This window comes from Hemibagrus wyckioides, linkage group LG07 (genome assembly GCF_019097595.1).
Source record: "Hemibagrus wyckioides isolate EC202008001 linkage group LG07, SWU_Hwy_1.0, whole genome shotgun sequence".
Taxonomy (NCBI): domain Eukaryota; kingdom Metazoa; phylum Chordata; class Actinopteri; order Siluriformes; family Bagridae; genus Hemibagrus; species Hemibagrus wyckioides.
The window spans coordinates 23407813-23428500 of NC_080716.1; the positions used below are offsets into that span (position 1 = coordinate 23407813).

General features: G+C 37.7%; 1 protein-coding gene and 4 non-coding genes across 5 annotated transcripts; 2 read left to right on the top strand and 3 right to left on the bottom strand.

Annotated features, from left to right (window-relative positions):
* The first annotated feature begins 10 nt into the window (after positions 1-10).
* On the top strand, positions 11-16954 carry gba2 (glucosidase, beta (bile acid) 2). The gene is made up of 16 exons (XM_058394994.1): positions 11-743; positions 4352-4443; positions 4521-4636; positions 4953-5171; positions 5611-5850; positions 6257-6513; positions 6650-6775; positions 7033-7217; positions 8031-8135; positions 8289-8396; positions 9320-9471; positions 10325-10431; positions 11933-12075; positions 12999-13114; positions 13752-13943; positions 14931-16954. Exons 1-16 carry the CDS (start codon positions 553-555, stop codon positions 15198-15200), a joined length of 2619 nt encoding a protein of 872 aa, XP_058250977.1. The 5' UTR covers positions 11-552; the 3' UTR covers positions 15201-16954.
* A 1323-nt stretch (positions 16955-18277) lies between these two features.
* On the bottom strand, positions 18278-18351 carry trnan-guu (transfer RNA asparagine (anticodon GUU)). The gene has a single exon. It is a non-coding gene; the product is annotated as a tRNA-Asn (tRNA).
* Positions 18352-18886: 535 nt separating this feature from the next.
* On the bottom strand, positions 18887-18959 carry trnak-cuu (transfer RNA lysine (anticodon CUU)). Its single transcript has one exon. It is a non-coding gene; the product is annotated as a tRNA-Lys (tRNA).
* Positions 18960-19371: 412 nt separating this feature from the next.
* On the bottom strand, positions 19372-19445 carry trnan-guu (transfer RNA asparagine (anticodon GUU)). The gene has a single exon. It is a non-coding gene; the product is annotated as a tRNA-Asn (tRNA).
* Positions 19446-19642: 197 nt separating this feature from the next.
* Positions 19643-19716, top strand: trnan-guu (transfer RNA asparagine (anticodon GUU)). Its single transcript has one exon. It is a non-coding gene; the product is annotated as a tRNA-Asn (tRNA).
* Positions 19717-20688: the final 972 nt, after the last annotated feature.

Sequence of the window (20688 nt, forward strand, 5' to 3'; positions counted from 1 at the left end):
GATTGTGTTTGCTTATAACTACATATTCCGGGTTGTTTAATGTGTAAATACGATTAATCAAAAAATATATCATACGTATAGTCGGGCGTTATGTTAATATGTTATTTCAATAAACGAGTGGTCTGCACGAATCCCCACCTCCGTGTGTGAGATGGTACAGTCGAGCGAACGGCTGCATGAGTTCATTTTGACTGAGCTGGAATTCACTGTAAACGGATAAGGACTGATTAAAGGTGACGATCCCGATTCGCTGCACGAGTCACACCCGTTTTATTCGTGATATATATATGTATGTGGTAAAGTGGACATAGATGTAAACGTGCATTTCCTCGAGTCAGGCGCTCAGTGGTGAAACGGATGCAGAACCCGGATGGCTGTGTGGATGGCGTCGAGCTGCAAACAAATTCACCATGGCACCATCATCATCATGTCTGTAGGAGAGCACCATCAGCCCGGCAGCTCAGCTTCATACTCTCGCTACTGGAAATAGAGACAAAATCACTTTAACGCAGCGTTAGTGTAGGTGTGAACTATATAGACAAGGCCAGCGACATGGATTTAAATGACAGTAGGTCGTTATCCGAGCTCATGGGCCGGTACGAGGGCACGGAGACCGGATTCGGTGTGCCTAAGGATGGCTGGAGGATCTGCCTGGCACACGAGTTCAAGGAGAAAAGAAAACCTTTTCAGGCTAAAGACGTGTCCCTGTCCCACATCATGCAGCACATCGGCTTGGGCTTGAGGTACACATTTCTCTGAAAAGAAAAAAAAAAACCCAAATAATCATGTCGCAGCCATCTTCCTGTTTATTTCATGTTGCTATGGAGAGGACGGATGCACAAAAGTGTGTTTTTCTTCGAATGAAAAACAACAACAAAAGCTTCATGATTTTTTTTTTTTTTTTTTTATAAAACATGATCTTTAAATATACTATCAGACTTAAACAGCATAATTTCCTGTTTCTTGCAGGTTTACCTTTAAACAGGAGCACTGTAAACAATACAAGACATACACCTGTTTGGTTTCTTTTTTTTTTTTATTATCTCAAAGTGATGCTCCACAGGTCTAGGATGTAAAACAAAAGGTTACAGTGATAGAAATATCAACCGACCGTTATCTAAGTGATCATATATACTTATGGATAAGTTGATATAGTTATAGGTCACTTGACCTGAATAGGTTTAATCCATAGTCACAAAACTCGTAAACTGGCCCTGCTAGTATAAATGTGTTTTGGTGCAAAGTTCAGGAATAAAAAGCAGTAAGATAGCAAGCACATCAGCAATAAAGCCGTAAAATCTCTTGTATCTCTTGTTATCAGCTCTTATTTTTTCATAAAGTAGTATTGGTGTTATCATTACATAACCTGTAGGGGAGAAACATTTGTATGTTTGTGTATAATATCTATCTATCTATCTATCTATCTATCTATCTATCTATCTATCTATCTATCAATCACACTGAAGTTTTACATATACATATTTTTTCTCTAAATCGGCATTTTACCCCTTGAATTGTGCAACAGAATAACAAAGCTTCACCGCTGAATGTAATGCAATCTAACCAGTAGGGTAGGTTGAATGTTTTGTGACTTTATAATATAGTTCGCAAAATACTTTTCTATTCGCCCTTCGTGAAAGACACCATTATTTACTTCTAGGTTTTCTGCGCATGGGTTTGCACTTTGTTCATGAGAAATCATAGATAATTACTTTATTTAATCTACTCTATTTGCTTATTTTGGTTTTATTTGCTGCACTAACACCTGCACACACCCTCTAGAGAACTAGATGAATTGTCTAGCCACACCCTCACCCCGGTATAATAAACCACAATAACCTGCTATAGGTAGACATGTGCCGTGACTCTATATGTATGTGTGTATGTATGTAGAACAAAAGCCTGAGATGTTTCTGTCCTGAATTTTTAGACAATTGGCCTTTATGTACAAGGGGTCAACATAATGAACAGCATCCATGACTCTCTGCTTTTAAATAAATGCGATGACCGCATGTTAATTATATAAATGAATATGTAAGTTGACCAGGGTGGATATTTGCTCCTGATGACTATTATTTTTATTTCTTGGTTGAATATCTGATTCGAATGCCTTTTATGTTGCACCTTAAGGCACAGACCAAAGACCAGTAGGATATTTCTAACAGTGAAATAACTACAGAATTCATAGTGACCGCAGCTGAGCCTTATATACTGTATTACGAAACTTATCCTAAGACTTGTGCATGGAGGTAGACTCGTGCCTTTAGAAATTTGTTCGATTCATGTTCGATTATGTTCGTGTGCCTGGATGTTATTCTGAATATATTTCTAAAATGTAAATTTATAGAAAGCAAATGCTTCTTTAAAATAATTCTGTTTAGAAATTGATCAAGCCAATACTTAATTGTAAACTTAATTCACAATTTTTGTTCAATATTCTATTTCAAAATTCAGTTTCACATAGAGTGATACAAATACAAATACTGTTTCATAACTAAAGCACAAAATATTGCTATCATTAAGAAAACATTAGGGATCAGTTTTATCCGTCCTGGTATTAGTTTTGTGCAGCATGTGGGTGCGGTCCATGCCAGTTAGAGTTAATAATTGATCCTCAGTGATCATGGATAGTATTGCAAGTCTGTGTTAATGATTGAACTTGGAGTTATGTGTCCTGCAATGCATGAAAAAAATCTTTATGCATGTTTCATTTCAGTTTAATGGGGGGGGGCAAAAAGAAAGGAGTTTCTGCTCATGTACAAATCTTCACATTCGCTGATCATTTATCTACATGTTGTTTGATTTAGGTTAATGGCCAGATGACTGATGCATGAAAACATAATGATGTGTACTGAAATACTGTTATATAAACAGCCTGCCTACACTCAAACCTCAGCTGTTAGGGTCATGCACTGAAACAGAGTCACGCATTTCTGCCTGTTATTACTGTGCCAAGAGGCAACTTTAAGTTTTGTTTTGTTTTGTTTAATACTGAGTGCGCTGAAGATTTACCACAATGAGTGAAGAAGTTTTTAGTTTATGCAAAAAGAGCAACCATTAATCCAGGCAGACTTTCCCCGGCAGTCCTGCAAACAGCTGTGCATGCATTTATAAAAGACACAAAAACACAAGAGAGTAATGGGAGTATATAGGAATGCTCTTAAACAAACCTCATATTGTTGCCAATGTGGATGTTCAGCATTACTGGAACAAAGTCCTACGCACAGATAAGACAAAAGTTAATGTTTCTGGTAAATTCACTCTTCATTGTATTGGTGGAGACTGCAAACCTCATCACTACTAACAGACTGAATGGTTTTGTGCTGCTTTGCTCTCTCCAGGCTTGAAGCCCAAATGAAGTCTAGGTTTTTATCAGGGAATTCTATAGAATAATGCCGGGATGTCTGTATGTGCTCTGAAAGAAAAATTGACAATGTGAAACACAAAAAAACAGCAGCAAGACAACAACAAACAGCGAAATATTTCTGTGAATTGGCGTTCCTTTCATTCATAATCAAAATATGCATGCGTGTATACAAACGTGTGTGTTTGCTGTAGGTAACAGCAATGGAAGAGCTTCCCAAACATTTTTTTTTTTTTTTACCATAGATAAAAATGTGTGATTCATATGGTGGATAATCAAAAAGGTAAAATTAAAAAATCATTAAAGGTAAAATTCCCCCTGAAATACACTAAACGTATCTATATTTAAATATTTATGAAGGATTAGATTCTGGTGCGAACCGGTTTATTTGTTGCTGTATTTCTTGTTATGCATAGAATATAGACATATTAGAAATTAATATGTCTATATATATCAGAAATTAGCAATTTTCACAAAGGCAGTTCATACGATAAAAATTTAAACAATCTCAAAACTGGGTCAGGACAGTCAGGTTCTACTGATAGCTCCTAAAAACAAACGTGCAAGCGTTTCTCACTCAGCGATTTTCACTGTCATGTCCATGAGGAATCCAGTGAAGAAATAGTGGAGATAACAAATGCTAGACTTAAATTCCCAGAATGCAATGCAGCTATACAAAGCATATGTACACTGTAGTAGATTTAAAAAAATTTTTTTTATCTAAGTAGATTAAAAAAAATCTTTCATTTAGGCAGTCAAAAAAATTTACGATACTTATATCAACAACAAATATAAAAAATGTGAAAGAAAATAGGTATGTACTCTATAAAATGTTGTAATTATTTTATCCCTTTATTTCCAGGAAGTGCACGGTCTCATACTCTGAATTAATATATGCGATAGAAACAATGTCAGCTATGATTCCTGAAGGAAAGTGTTCAGAAAATGACTGACACCCTGTCATTTTTCTTATGTTTGTGTGTGCAGGTATTTAAAATGGTGGTACCGGAGAACACAGATAGAGAAGAAAGCACCCTTTATCGACATATTCGGGGCTTTGCCTCTAAGGCAGATTTATGGTAAGTGCTCAGTGTTTCACAGACATCCAGCAAAAAAGAAAAGTCCAAACGATTATAACGCTCCCTCTTATGTTTAGGCGCTCCTCTGGGTGGCATTGGAGGAGGAAGCATTACGCGTGGATGGAAAGGGGAGTTCTGTAGGTGGCAACTTAACCCAGGAATGTACCACTACAAAACAGTCATTGCTGACCAGGTATATCTCTGACTCTGCCTGGGTGGATGACTCTAGTTATGTATGGGTGACAAATGAAAATGTAAAAAGTATATAACCTGTTGAAGATAAAGGTATAGAGATGTTCATAGGTTTTTATTGCTTCTGGGGAATAAAAATATTAATCATCTATAATTACAGCAGTACTTATAATGATAACAACTTTCTGTGTGATTTATGATGCATCTTTCATTGTAGTGTTCTTCACAAGCAAAATGGAAATCCCCCCCCACACACACACACACTTCTGTATGTGTGTTCATCACTCTGCTCCTTAAACTATTCTCTTCTTGCTCAGTTTACAGTGTGCCTGCGTAAGGATGGTCAGACAATCTATCAGCAAGTGTTGTCCACCGAACATCCCCACACACTTCAGGACTGGAATTGGGGTTACTGTGGTGCATTTGCATTCTACCATGCACTATTTCCCAGAGCCTGGACCGTTTACCAGCTGCCTGGTCAGAACGTCACACTCACCTGCAGGCAGGTGTCACCTGTCATCCCACACAACTACAAGGTGACTGACTGAACAGTGCAATATACAAAAAGCAAAATGATGAAAAGTGTTCTGCATGATTAATGAGCTTTATTTTCTCCCATACATTGTCTTAGCTGCATAATATGGTGGCTCTAATATAGTGAATAAAAAGTGGTTAAGTGGCATTTTATTCTCATATTCTGAAAGTAAAGACCTTTAATATCCATCAGGCTCATACAACCACTAGTTAATAAAAAGCTTACTGCAAAATTGTAAGTAAATATTGTAACACGGGTTAAGTATTATAGATAGCTATTGTGTTCTGTACAGTTACATTCCTTCAACCTTTTCTCTCACTTACATTGGTGCTCATAAAACCTCCACATGATGGATTGTGTTATAAACATGTGTACATTCTATTAGGTAATTCATTTTGTTGCAAATTATTGTAAAGAATCCGCCCTGTTTTAATCCACAGGACTCAAGTTTTCCGGTTGCCGTGTTTGTGTGGGATATAGAGAACAAGAATGACTATGCACTGGATGTCACAATCATGTTTACCATGGTCAATGGTTCAGGCCACAAAGATGAAAAATGTGGGGGTCATTGGAATGAACCATTCAACTTGGAAAGGGAGGGCGAGTCCGTGTCAGGGGTTTTGCTTCACCACCGCTCACCGGTGAATCCGTACACACTATGTATGGCAGCTCGAGAACAGGTACCATACCTTACTGTGTCAATTTTTTTGTTTATTCTGTGGTTAAGGTATTCCACAACTTTAAATATTATAAACTGATAAAAAACATACAGTATTCCTTAATTAATAAATAATTGTTAGCATAAGAAATTGCTATGGACTAATAGGAATAAAATACTTCAGAATGGGCCATTAAAGAGAAATACTTAATACTGGTTTTGTAACTCCTTTTCAGGTTGGGCCATGTCACTGAATAGTTTTCTGTAACAGTACAGCCAATGTATTTTATTTACATCATCATATATGATTAAGTGTACTATATGACCATTCACTATACAGCTTTCATTTCAAATTAAGGAGCTTACCCACAAATAATGTTTGTGAACATTTCCTGATCATTTGTTAATGTTTGTTCAATGTGGTTTAGTCCAACAGAAAGATCACCCACAAGACTGCGTTCAGTCCTAAAGATACCGGAAAGGCCATTTGGAGTGACCTGATGAGTGACGGGCAGTTAGATTCACCCCCTGGCTCCAGCCCTCCAACTCAGAAAGGAGAGACAGTGGCAGCAGCTCTGGCAGTGGGCTGCTCTGTGCCTGCTCATGGACACAACAGCTTAGATTTCTGCCTGACCTGGGACATGCCAAAAATTACTTTTGGCTCAAGGGAAAGAGAGCACATCAGGTATACACATTTGTTATTTCTTATTGTATAATTGCATACTTACAATAAGGAAATGAGCATGCTTACTTACTCAACTCTATTGCCAGATATTTATAGTTTATTATGCAGTGACCACAAAATTGTGTTTTCCTATTAGACGTTATGCGCGTTACTATGGCACCGAAGGAGATGCAGGCCCGGCTCTTTCACACTATGCACTTATGCACTACAAAGACTGGGAAAAAGACATTCAGGAATGGCAAAGACCCATTCTGGAAGATGGGTAAATAGATCCTTTGGGATTTTGCTGCATTAGTAGCAATGTAGCTGCATGTAGTGTAAACATGCTATGAGGTTTTTTTGTTAAAATGTCAGCATTTCCAGTTTAAGGCTTTTGATTAAAGTTTTATTTGTCGGACAAATAGTGAAAATAATGCTTATGAATGTGCCCATGCTATCACATAGTTACGGCATTATTTCCTTATTTAATAAAAGTAGCCATTTTGTATGTATAACCCTTATGTGTGTCTGTTTTTCCAGTTCTCTCCCTTCCTGGTATAAATCAGCTTTGTTTAATGAGTTGTACTTTGTTGTGGATGGAGGAACGGTGTGGGTAGAGCTTCCTGAAGACTGTGATGTTAGTGGAGGACTTCGTTCAGAAGAAGGTGGTCTTCCAGCACAGCCCCCTGTCCTCAAGGAGTATGGCCGTTTTGCCTATTTAGAAGGTAAGTATCTAGAATTTGGCTCTCTTGACATTGTGTCAAAGCCAAGTACCTACTGAAAAAATAACGTCTTTACACCATTTGTTGTAAACCTACCTGTTTTTGGTATATAGTTGAATACACTCATGCATGAAAAGTATTTGCTTTTGAGCATGACAGAGGTGGCTCTGCTTAACATTTACAAGTCACTTGATTTTGGTTATGTTTTTTTTTTTCGTTTTTGGTCCTATGCTACGCAGCCACAAGTTTATGGACGCCTGATCATTCTACCCCAAACTGTCCTTGAATATCCCATTTCAAAACCATGGGTATTAATATGTACTTGGTCCCCAATTCGCTGCTATAACAGCCTCTACTCTTTTGAGAAGGCTTTGCACAAAACATTTGATCATGGCTTTGGGGATTTATGACTATTCAGCCACAAGGATATTACCGGGTCGAATGCTCTGGTGCACAGTTGGTGTTCTAGTTCATCTCGAAGCTGTTCGGCACACCTCGTGTTCTTATGCACCAATCATGACAAACCATACTGCTATGAAACTTTAGGCATTTTCATGCTGAAACAAGTTTGGGCTAGGCCACACAGTTTGGGGAAGGCTCACACATGTGATTGTCAGGTGTTCACATACTTTTGGTCATATAAATGTTTAACATTTTTTGTTGCAATTATATTTTGAGGGGGAAAAAAACTGTGGCGGTAATTTGGTGCCATGAGAGTAAAATCTGTCTGTAATTTACAGATAATTAATTCTGTAATACCAGCTGAAGTAGTCCTGAAGTGTTAACCCTGCATCTTTCTCTCTTTTGTGACTGCAGGTCAGGAGTACAGAATGTACAACACATACGATGTGCACTTCTATGCCTCCTTTGCACTTATCATGCTCTGGCCCAAACTGGCTCTGAGTCTACAGTATGATATTGGTGAGAGGAACTGTTCTCACATTCTGTGTATTTATATAATTAAGTTTTTTTTTTTTTTTTTTTACCAGCACTCGATTAAGTAATTCTCCCTTTTTACCAATCTTCTTTCTATTCCTCCCTCTCTCTCACCTTTCTTACTCTTCTCATTCCTAGCTGGTAGTGTGGTTCAGTATGACCCCACACAAAGGATGAATCTCATGAGTGGGAATTGCTCACCAGTTAAGACCAGGAATGTAGTACCTCATGACATAGGAGACCCAGGTTAGTAATGATCCGTGTTATCTAATACAAGAATATGTACTTTTTCTGACAGTGTTAATTTGCCTCTTGCATAACATCTACCTAACAACAAAACAAGACTGACTTTCTCAACAAATAGGATAGTTTAAGTAAACTGCATCTACATTCCAGTACACGTTATTTTATTTCTTTTCGGCGCTAAGTGTCCTGTGTTCTTTTGTGTTGTCTTTATTTGTCTTTTTGCACTGTCTTGTCTATGCTCTGTTTGCACCTAGCTGCACACTGTGCACTTTACGTGGCTAAGACAAACTTCTGTCCTAGCTCTGTGGTGGTGTTTGTTGTTTTGTGTTGAACTTGTTGTATGTTTATGTAGCACCAGGTCCTGGAGAAACGTTGTTTCATTTCACTATGTACTGCGCCAGCTATATGTGGTTGAAATGACAATAAAGCTTCTTGAATCTTGAATCTTGAATCTTGAATGGACCATTAAGAAGCCAGCTTGGCACAGAAGATATCTTTGTTAGATTTTTTTTTCCATAATATTTCAACAAGAGAAGAGCTGCTTCATCATAATAAGATGCATTGATCTTAAAAGAGCAGCTTTTATTTTTGTAATGTACCTGGTAACATTAACATAACACAACTTCTTGGGAAATGGGAAAGCTGAGTAGATTAGTCACAGTTGCTGAAAAAATGCTAAGAATTCATTGAAATAGTACTGCCATTTCTTGTGTACTGTTCCTTTTACATTAAACATAAAAAGTAACTGATGTACCCGAATGCCCTAAGAATGCCAGATGAATTTGCCATGGCAAAAACTTGCTACAGCCACAGGAAGAAATTCCAATTCATATATGCATATAGTCACTAATTTGTCTCTTGATAAAGTTCATATGTTTCCAACAGGAACTGAAAAGTACAAAATTTTTTTCCTTATTTACTAGATGACGAGCCTTGGCAGCGTGTAAATGCCTATCAGATTCATGACACAGCAGACTGGAAAGACCTGAACCTGAAGTTTGTTCTGCAGGTGTATCGTGACTATCACCTAACTCAGGACATGCAGTACCTGAAGGACATGTGGCCCATTTGCCAGGTGAGCTAGATGGGTTTAAATGGTAAAGTGGTATTATTAAACCATTGCTATGTAAAAAAAAAAAAAATAGCTTTTTGATTTAGCTGCAGTGTCTGCTAAAATAAGAACACAGGATCATTCAGCTTCTTTCCTAATAATGTTAAGCAATGCAAAGAAAAGAAGCAGAAGACACTGAACAGTTTGATGTTATAGAAGTGTGATGCTATCATACAGTTAGAAAACATGGGAGTAAGCTGAAGAGTAAATTTTACTAGAGAGGACCTAGGCGGCTATCGATATGCAAAGTGGGCGGAAAGCATGGGCTAACGAGCCAACAAGCTAACGAGTATTATGACCTAGTCAAAGGCAGCCCTGGAAACCAGGAGCAATTCTGTGTTGATGAGTGCTCTAAAATTCCTGGGTTTCTCTCATCAAGCATTATAGACGACTCGGTGCTGTTATGCTGGCAATTGGAGGTTCCACAAAATACTAAATGCAGTGGTGCAAATAACTGTGACAAGTAGTAATAGGTAGATAGTTATTAAATAATCTTTGAACATGGGTTTTTTTCAAAAACGTCTACATTTACTTTAAGAGAAGTTTAGATGTTTTTCATATATTCATTGTGAGGACATTTTGGTAACTTTAAGTCCTCTGTTCCAACAGTGCCAATAAAATTATATATAAACTGCAAGTTTTATTATACTGCTTTAATAACCTGAAAGGCATACTATTTGCAGAATGGGCTAAAGAACTAATATAATAACATTATTACTATTATTTTTGTTGTTATTATTATGTAGTTACATGCACCTTACTTGTTAATGGCTGAGTTTGTCCCTTAGCTTACCTGATTTTGGCTTTGTTCTCTCAGGTGGTTATGGAGACTGAAATGAAGTTTGATAAAGATGGGGATGGCCTAATAGAGAACTCCGGCTATGCTGACCAGACCTATGATGGATGGGTTGTGACAGGTCCCAGGTTAGTTTTATGGGGAGAGAGATTTGTTTTGTGAAAAGTTGTAGGCATTGTTTAAAAAAAAAAGGATGTGAAGTATGTATCTTGTGTAACCAGTGAAAAACAACATGAAAGTTCATAGACATGTTGCTTCCTGTTGCAAATGCAGTATAGACAAATCAGATTCCAGTAAGAGAGGGAAAAAAAAAGTACAAATCAACTAAATACAAAGCTGTTCTTGGTCTTCCTACATCAGGGTGTGAGGATGGAGTTTTAGTTTGTGGATTTGATGATGAAAATACCCTATATGGCCAAAGTTATATGGACACCTGACCATCACACCTATATATATATATATATATATATATATATATATATATATATATATATATATATATATATATATATATATATATATATATATATATAATATATATATAAAATATAGACTTTCCCTAAACTGTTGCTACAAAGAAGCACAGAAGATGATGTCTGAATACTGTAGCATTAATATTTCCCTTCCCCCTAGCTGCTTAGGGGCCCAACATTTTCCAGCATAACAATACCACTGTTTACAAAGCAAGGTCCATAAACACTTGCTTTGCCAACATTGCTGTGGAAGAATTAAGTTGGCCTACACAGATCCCTGACTTTAATCCCTCTGAACACCTTTGGGATGAACTGGAACGCTGACTACACCCCAACTTTGCTGCTTGACCTCACAAATGCTCTCTTGGCTGAATGGGCAAACTACCACAACCATGTTCCAAAATCTAATGGAAACCCTCCCATAAGAGTGGAGGTTAAAATAATCTGGTCCATTTGGACAGTGACCCGGTTTTCATAATTTTGCCCCTGAACACCACCAAAATGGATTTGAAATGAAGCAATCGAATGACTGAAGTGTTGACTTTCAGCATTGAAGGGTTTTAACAAAAGCTATTTCATTAACTGTTTTGGAATTACAACCATTTTTACAGGCTCACTTGGGCAATTGACTTGATCAGCAGTTTCCTGATCAGGTGTGGCTTGTTTCCTCATTATTTTTTAATGAGAAATTAAGGAGATAACCTCAACTCAATGTCTGATGTTGATTCCAAGTGTTGAATTTTGTAGCTGTTAACAAGAACATACGGTATGCTGTCTGACGAGGTGTTGATACAAGGGAAGGCAAGCATATAAAATAGACATATCAGAGAGATCACAGCAGAGCAGAAACTTTAGGAGTGACCATTTGGTACACTCTTAATGGTATGTATGGGTGTCATGATCAGGTGTCCAGAAACTTTTGGCTATATAGTTTATCTTTCTTCATACTTTCCACTTCATCCTGGTCAATGTTGTGGTGGATCCTGGGAAGACTTTGTCTGAAGCAGGGCACATTAATGTAGCCAATCCACCTACTGGAATTTTTGGGATTTAGGAGGAAAGAAGTATCTGCTGTAGCGCTTGGCCATACCTGTATATCTTAACATAAAGTTTCAGGAGAGTGTTTTGATTTTGCTCTTAATTTGTGGTGTTTCAGTGCATACTGCGGGGGTCTGTGGCTGGCCTCAGTGTGTGTAATGTGTAAGATGGCACAACTTTTGAAAAGTGATTCAGTGTATGAACAGTACAGAGACATCCTGAAGCGAGGCAGTGCCGCCTTTGATAAGCTACTGTGGAATGGTGAGTTTACCCTGAAATTACATGATATAATTTAGCCAAGTCTAGCCCATTCTTGATCGAACTGGAGGGAGAAAACTAGACCACACAGAGGCCCTGATTTACTGAAGTCTGATATAACACAGTAATTTGTACACGCAAGGTGATAAATGAACAGCGGATGTGTTGAGGATGATTAAAAAAAAAAAAAAAAAATTGTCCCATGCAAAGTAGGGGTGGAAACAATATGTAAACTAGGTTTTGCATGTGTAGTTACTTCATAATAGCTGAGGGAATTCCAGATCTTTTAACAGACTCCTGAAAGAGTAAAACTGAAACTAAACCTAGCCACATGTACAATTATGCATCTAATATACTGTTGAGTAAAGACTGTGTCAAAAACCATTCAGTAAGACAGTAAAGCATATCTCATCTTTTCCTAGGGTACAGCATATGAAAACCTTTTTATAATCTATATGTAAATGCTTTTGGGCACCAGAGATGTGAATCTTCGTATGAAACTGACTTACATGTGGTTATATTGTCGGCATTTTAAGATAAGATTAAGATTTTTGATTATTTTGAGATGCCAAGGCATAGTCTTGACTAGTGAATGGTAGAATTTTGTCTCCTTTTGGTGAAAATGACTTTAGAATATGTTTAATACAAATTCACCTATCTGCATTGACCCCACTTTGTATTTTGCAATTTTTAGCTTAAATAGCCCAAAGTGCTTATTCATTAATGCAATTATTTTCATTTAAAAGACACAATCCTCCATTGACCTTGTTAGTACACCAGTTTGCAGGCTTTCTTAGCATGGTTGCATGTTTTACTTATACTTCAAAAACATGCAAAACATTAGCGAATCACTGCTTAAATATTACGGAGATGGCTATAGTCGTTTTCAATTTCTTAATTTTTTCTCCTTTGCCTCTTAACTCCAGGGAAGTACTATAACTATGACAGCAGTGGGAGAAGTATGTCCAACAGTGTGATGTCTGACCAGTGTGCAGGCCAGTGGTTCCTCAGGGCATCTGGACTAGGAGATGATGAGTTTGAGGTTGATTCTTTAATCCTTTTCTAAATATCTTTTTATGATTGTTGTTCTTGTGGGGCTTCTGCTTTGCCATGACTAGCCTCACAACACAAACACTTGGATGATGCATGCCAGAAAACACTAATGTGGCGTTTAAGGGATTCACAAACATTTCTAAATTATTTTGAAGAAGCTATAAATTTAGAAAGCCAGCTTGATTTCCAAGATGATGCAGAAATTCACAGAACTGCACACAGAGCCCTATCTCCAAAACCCATCAATACCACACCTACACTGCTCAGCTTTTTCAGGTTTCTAGCTGTAGAAAATTTTGCTTCATCTATATTAATACATAATGAAAATTCATTATTGCTTACTGTGAAAAGGCATGGAATATTCTAAAAAAAAAAAAAACTGTTGACATTTAATGAGAATCTTTAGATTAATGAGAAACTTTTGTTCAGTTTATTATTGTACATCAATCATTTTTCCCTATTTCTTTCCCTCTGGAAGGACATCTACCTTTTGATACAAACTATTATAATATAATTATAATTGGGCATCTGTGTAGCTTTATCAAGCAGATTATATATTGTATATTATGGTTTAACACAAGTATATTAGTGCATATGTGTAATTCAGGCCAATTACTTTCTTCAAGGTTTTCCCTAAGGAGAAGATCCGCAGTGCACTGAAAAGTGTGTTTGATCTGAACGTGATGAGCTTTGCAGGAGGGCAGATGGGGGCTGTGAATGGCATGAGACCAGAGGGCATTCCTGATCGCTCCAGCGTCCAGTCGGATGAGGTCTGGGTCGGTGTCGTCTATGGACTAGCAGCTACTATGATTCAGGAGGTCAGTATGGAGTTTTGTGGTCACATTACTGCATAACACACACTTTATTGGGACCATCTCTACATTAGCTCCTTTATGCATGATCCTGTTAAGGAATTGTGTGACAGCAGTGCAAATTCATACAATTATGCAGACAGAGGTCAGGAGCTTCAGCAGCTGTTCACATCACACAAGAGAAAGGAGAAAAAATAATTGGACCTCAGTGACTTTCACCATGGCTTGTTTGGTGATACCGGACAGGCGATCTCTTATTGAAAGTAGTTTGAGGCTAGTGGACACATGCTTAATACACATCTGAATATATAGTTAACTGGAAAAATGCTGCCTAGATTTTTTCCAACATTAAACTGTTCAATGTAGGTGAGCCTGTGCCCAATGTAGCCTTAGATTCCTGTTCCTGGCTGACAGGAATGAATCTTGTGCTATAGCCCAAACTGTCTCAAGGTTTGATGTAATATGTGTTCTGGGATAATTTTCTGTTCACATTGGGTGTAAAGATTGTTTATTTGAGTCACCATAGCCTTTTGGTCTATTCTTTCTCCTCCTCTGACCCTTTTCTTCAACAAGGCATTTCCACTACTGCTCACTGGATGTTTGTGGTGTTTGTAGCATTCTGTATAAATTCTGTAGACTTACATACTTGAAAACCCTAAGAGTTCTGCAGTTTTAAACCAGCCGATCTGGTACTAACAACTGTCAAAATCATTGAGAGATATTTTTTTTTTTTCCTATTGCTTGATATGAACTTTAACTGAAGCTCTCATGTGTCCGCATGATTTTATGCATTTCAGTGCTGCCAGATAATTGGCTGATTAATTAATTTCATGAACGGGCAGAGGTACGGGAGTTTCTGATAAAGTGGTTGGTGTATGTACTTTAGACATTTTGCATGCAACCTGATGTTCTGTCTTGCCCTTGTGACCACCCTTCTTGGTTCGCATTACCATGTAATTGTTAATGTCAGCTGTCTTCATCTCATTCTCTCAGGGCCTGTTAGAAGAAGGTCTTCACACTGCTGAAGGTTGCTATCGGACAGTGTGGGAACAGACAGGAATGGCCTTTCAGACTCCTGAAGCATACTGTGAAAAAGGGATCTATCGCTCCTTGGCTTACATGAGACCTCTCAGCGTTTGGGCCATACAGCTGGCACTGGACAATCGACCAAAATCGAGCAAGACTGTGCAAGAAGACAGTGAGGCAGCTCGTTTAGAGACGGATTTACAGGACGAACCAGTGAAAAAGAACTGCCATAAATGACTGTGTGCATGATCTTCTGACCTCCATGCACACTACTGTTTATATCAGATTAAGTGTGCATTAAAGCTGGTGTTTACTTCCCATGAGATACGTGCATGAGTTCATGTATCATCTTTGAGTACGGTTTCAATAGTAGTGGTAGTTCCGTTTAGTGCACCAAGTTTTACATACATTGGATAAACACAAATATTCCACTGAGTTCACTGTACAAGGTTTAAGCTAACGTGGTGAAAGCTAGAGAGTGCAGGCTTGAGTTTATGTATTTCTATAGTTTGAATGGTGATATTTTAGTTTATGATTATCATACATACATTTGTGTTTAATTGTATATTTGTTTATTCATAACTACAGAAGTCCAAACCTGATGATGGTGAATAATGCGCATCGATATTTAAGCTGTGATGTTGATATGATTATGATGTTTTCAGTGGTTTGACTTTCATTGTACTCTGGAATACTTTAGATTACGTGGGCTTAAGTTTGGATTTGAAGTGTACTGTGGGATATAATTAAAGTGTACCAGGATAATTTATACATTGGAGCACCCGCTCTAAAAATGGTTAAATCCCTAGCTGGTTTTCTATAAGTTTTAGATTCTCTGCAGAAGGTTTTGGACACTTATCCTGCATCTTTTTGATTTACATGTCGATTTATTTTATCCCTGTTTAGGTACATGACTATATATTTCTTGAAATATGCAAAGATATATTTCCATCCAGACATGTTATACAAATATTTGTATTACAAAGCAGACAGAATTAGAAAAACATCCATTGTGTTGAACAATATAGTTAATATTAAATAATCAATTGCATTTTTGGTCCTTTACATAGAATAATCTAAATTTAAAATATATATACACTTTAGGCAGCAGTAAATTATATAGCTAAAATTAATCACTGTCATATTATGCATGGGAAATGTCTTCTCATTAACTGTAAGGATTAGAAAACAAAGCTGTTGCCCCTTTATTAGATAGACGTAGGCTCCCTCTAACATGCATGTGCTTTTTGTTAGTGCATGATTATAGACTGTAGTCCATCTGTTGCTTTGCAAAGTTTGTCAGTCCTACATTTCATAATTTGCTTACAGTGATTTTGTGGTCAGAAGCTGACCAATTAAAACACTGTGCATGGGGAGAAAGCTATCATTTCTAATTGTACACTGAAGTGCACAAACAAGGTAGGTCTGTAATAAATTGACCAATAAGATATACTTGTATCAGCACCACCCACTACGACACCATGGCCTACAGTCAATTACTCGATACATATAAAGTGAATCTATACTGCAGAGTCATTCCTACTTTTTCATTTCTAATACTTTTTCTTGCGGTGCTCATGGTGCAGGACGCTGTAGTGGTCAAACCATAAAGTCCAGTTCCTCCTGAGGGGTCCCCAGAAGTTCTCAATCGATGTGAGAGATATAATCTCTCCAGCTGGCCCTGAGTCAAGATACAACACTAGTGGGAGTTGACCTGGGAATTGACCAATGTGTGGATAGAAGATAGGTGCACCATTGTGTGTGTGTGGAGGCTGTAATATATGATTGCTTATTCTCATGGTTATGTGACAATGATATTAAATAATTAAAACAACCACCAGGTAACATACCTGAAATCACCCCCCCCCCCCTTTTATTTTCACTTTCAATGTTTGAGGTGGCAATTTGAGTTTGACTGTACATGCACACTTGGAAATATAAATTTAAATAAAGAATTTATAAAAAATTTTGAAATCTCCTGCACTCAAAAACGTTTTGTTGTTTATTTATTCAGTTTTGAGAAAATGGTTCTCCCAGGTTATTGCTTAAGTACATAAGATCATGTTGAGTGTTATCTAATGCCTTTACAGTATTAACATTATGACACAAAGCTTACCTCAAAGCCAGGAAGTCCCCATTTAACCCTATTTAGAGTTACGAACACAAAATAACGTTATGTCAACTTACAAACGTTTTTGACATAACTTAAGAATAACTAACTCCTTGTAAATATTCCTTCGTGAAATGAACGACACAAACTTCGCCTCAATTTCGAAGGCATGGTGCCACCTGCTGTCTTCCTGTTTCCACCTGTGTTTCAGCTCTTCATGGAGAATGCAATCCAGCAGGTGTAGTAAGCCTATAAATGCGACTCATTTTGAAATTCTTATTGGATGGTATAGTTGTAGTTGCTTCACTGCACCCACAATTACACCTTTTAATTTGAAACATTTCACAAGATAAAACCGAGTCACAATGTGTAAAATATAATCTGAAGTGAATGCCATGTTGAGCAACACACATTTATTCTGTGTAAATGACTGCAACCTGTACGTTTCAAATGCATGCACACTGCCTGGACAAAACCAGAGCACCTAGATTTAACTAAGCCAATAGGTAAAAGCCTTTCGTTGCGTTTTTACTGCAGTGATTAATATGTTTCAGCTCGCAACAAGTTATTTAACCCTAATAGTTTCAGACTTCTTGAACAAAAACGTGGCAACGTGTCAACGTTATTCTCTTTTAGAAGGGTTAAATTATTGGCCTGCATCAGGCAAAGAAAATAACACAAAAAAATTGGGTTAAGAACTACCTAAGACATTATTAAAAACCTGGAAGGATAGTCATGAACCATAATCTTTGAGGAGAAAGTTTGGTCAGAATTGTTATTGTTTGAATGATTGTTATCAGAGATCACACAGCATTTCTTTCTACACACAATGCAAAGAAAACTCAAGGGATTTGGACTAAACAGCTATGTAATTAACAAAACCACTTAACAGTGAGGCTAATCGGAAAAAAAGGCTTCAATTTTTTAGTGAGTTCAACAACATTATGTGCCCAAAACTGAGGACAGCTGATTATCTGACTAAACTGAATAACCAGGTTTTTCAACCAATGGATGAGCTGAGACATCATTTTCAAACATGGATTGGCCACCCCAGAGTCTGTACCTTAACCCTATTGAGAATCTTTGGGATGTGCTGGAAAAGACTTACAGTGGTCTGTAATCAAAGCAAAAGGTGGGAAAAGAAAATATTCAAGTATGACTTTGTATAGGCCAGAACATATTTGACCTTCATAAAAGGTTTCTTCGTCCCTGGGTGGGCTCGAACCACCAACCTTTCGGTTAACAGCCGAACGCGCTAACCGATTGCGCCACAGAGACAAAGCTGCCACAAGCCTTCACATGTTTCAATTTCCACCACCTACCATGGCTCCATACCTCACCACACCCAGCAAACCTTTATCACCTACGTTGTGTATTCTAAATATAGTGTTTTTACCACGTTACAAACAGGAGGCTATTTGGTCATGTGATAACTAACGTCACTACACGACGGTACACGGAAGGAAAATTTTGTGAATGGAGCTGTAATGTGGACATTTCACCATATGGTGGGGCTATCTTCCAACAAATAAACGACTTAAATAATATACTTTAAACCAAAAATAAGCTTTAAAAAAGGTTTCATTAAAAAAACAGCAGGGCAGTGTCGCACCAAACACGCTGCATGCCTTGTGGCAGAATAAAATTGAGGACTGTTCCCATTTTTAATGTGACAGATCTTCAATATTATATTTTAGGTAAAGTGTAATTTTATCATATCATATATCATATAACCATACGGTGTTTTTTTGAACAAAGAAAGTCAGACATGCACAAAAATTTGAAAAGCTGACAAAGGAAAAAAAAAGTGACTCGCCCAACGTGGGGCTCGAACCCACGACCCTGAGATTAAGAGTCTCATGCTCTACCGACTGAGCTAGCCGGGCTTGTGCAACATGCTTTTGGGCACCCACAAAAACCATAGTACGATAGTACTATAACGCCATAGTTTTTCACATTGATACAGCCCAGATCAGATAGTAAAATATAACAACAAATATTGTAAAAAGAACATGGGAAATCTACCATTGTGGTCTTCCCTCTAACAATTGACTTCAACATGGGTATTTTTTGGTGGTGGGGGGTGTTTCCTTTCGAGGGTAGTGTTTCTTTGTCTTCAGCATGTGCCTCAGACTGTTGTCTGTAAAGGACATGATTAATTAATATGTGAAAGTATTAATTAACTATGTGAAAGTAACCAAATTAAATTCTCTAAAAACAATTCAAAATTAATTGACCTTCAACGTACTATGGTGTTTTGTTTTTGAAACAATGAAGAAAGTTAACAAAATAGGTGCCCGTCCCTGGGTGGGCTCGAACCACCAACCTTTCGGTTAACAGCCGAACGCGCTAACCGATTGCGCCACAGAGACATCTGAGTCCAATACACAGCACAAACACACTCAGATGAGTCACAGCTCAGTTTAACACACTCAGATGCGCTAACCGATTGCGCCACAGAGACTTAGCTCAGCAGTACTCATCTGAGTCTGTTAGCATTTTCATCTGAGTGTGTTAAACTGAGCTGTGACTCATCTGAGTGTGTTTGTGCTGTGTATTGGACTCAGATGTCTCTGTGGCGCAATCGGTTAGCGCGTTCGGCTGTTAACCGAAAGGTTGGTGGTTCGAGCCCACCCAGGGACGACTTTGTTATTATACTGGGTTTTCAAACATACCATAGGGCAAAGCTGATTCTAAGCAGTTTTGTGTGCATGTATGATTGTATTTTAGAATGCATTTCACCATCTCCTCCAAAAAGTATTGGAACAACAGGGACACTGCTGCTTTGTTACACACTGGAGAACATTTGCGGCTGATAGCACTGTCACTTTTTAACCGATATTTGAACATTTGCTCGAACAAGTCATGAAAAATTCATATTCAAACTGTAATTTGCCCATACAAAGATGCACAGCCTAAATGCATTAGACTATTTTTAATTTAATTTTTTAATTGTTTACCCTCTGGATCCAGCAGACAATACAACCCGAAATCATTTTTCCAGCTCACCCAGGCCGAAACTGTTTCTACACAGTTTTGTGTGCATACATAGGTGCATTTAAGACCAGAGGGCAGACTATGAGAGAAAAGTCAATTTAAAGCTGAGAAAAAAAAGGAAAATCACAGCCAGTGAACATACATTGGGCATAACCAATACAACAATTTACAAGTTCCTGAAAAAGAAAAAAAGCGCTGATCTGCTAACAACCAGACATCTAACGGTTTGGTCAAGGAATACAATATCAGTATGAAGAAAACAATCAGCCCCCAAAACAACCTCCAAATAACAGGGGTAAAGATAACTATCCGCTATTCACAAAATATATATATAAAGGAGCAGAAACATAGAGGCCAAACCACACTATGTAAATCACTCATTGGCAGTGAGCATCAGAAGGGCAGAGTGAAATTCACAAAGTAGTAAAGAGATGAGCTACCAAAAGATCTGTAATCAAGAATGATGCCTACAAAGTGATGAAAAGACCAAAGTGTAGACAAGAAAAAATCTGCAAATGATGCAAAACATACAAGCTCATCTATGAAATATGGTGGGGGTTGTGTCATGGCTTGGGCTTGCATGACTGCATTGGGAACAGGCTCACTAATGATTGTTGA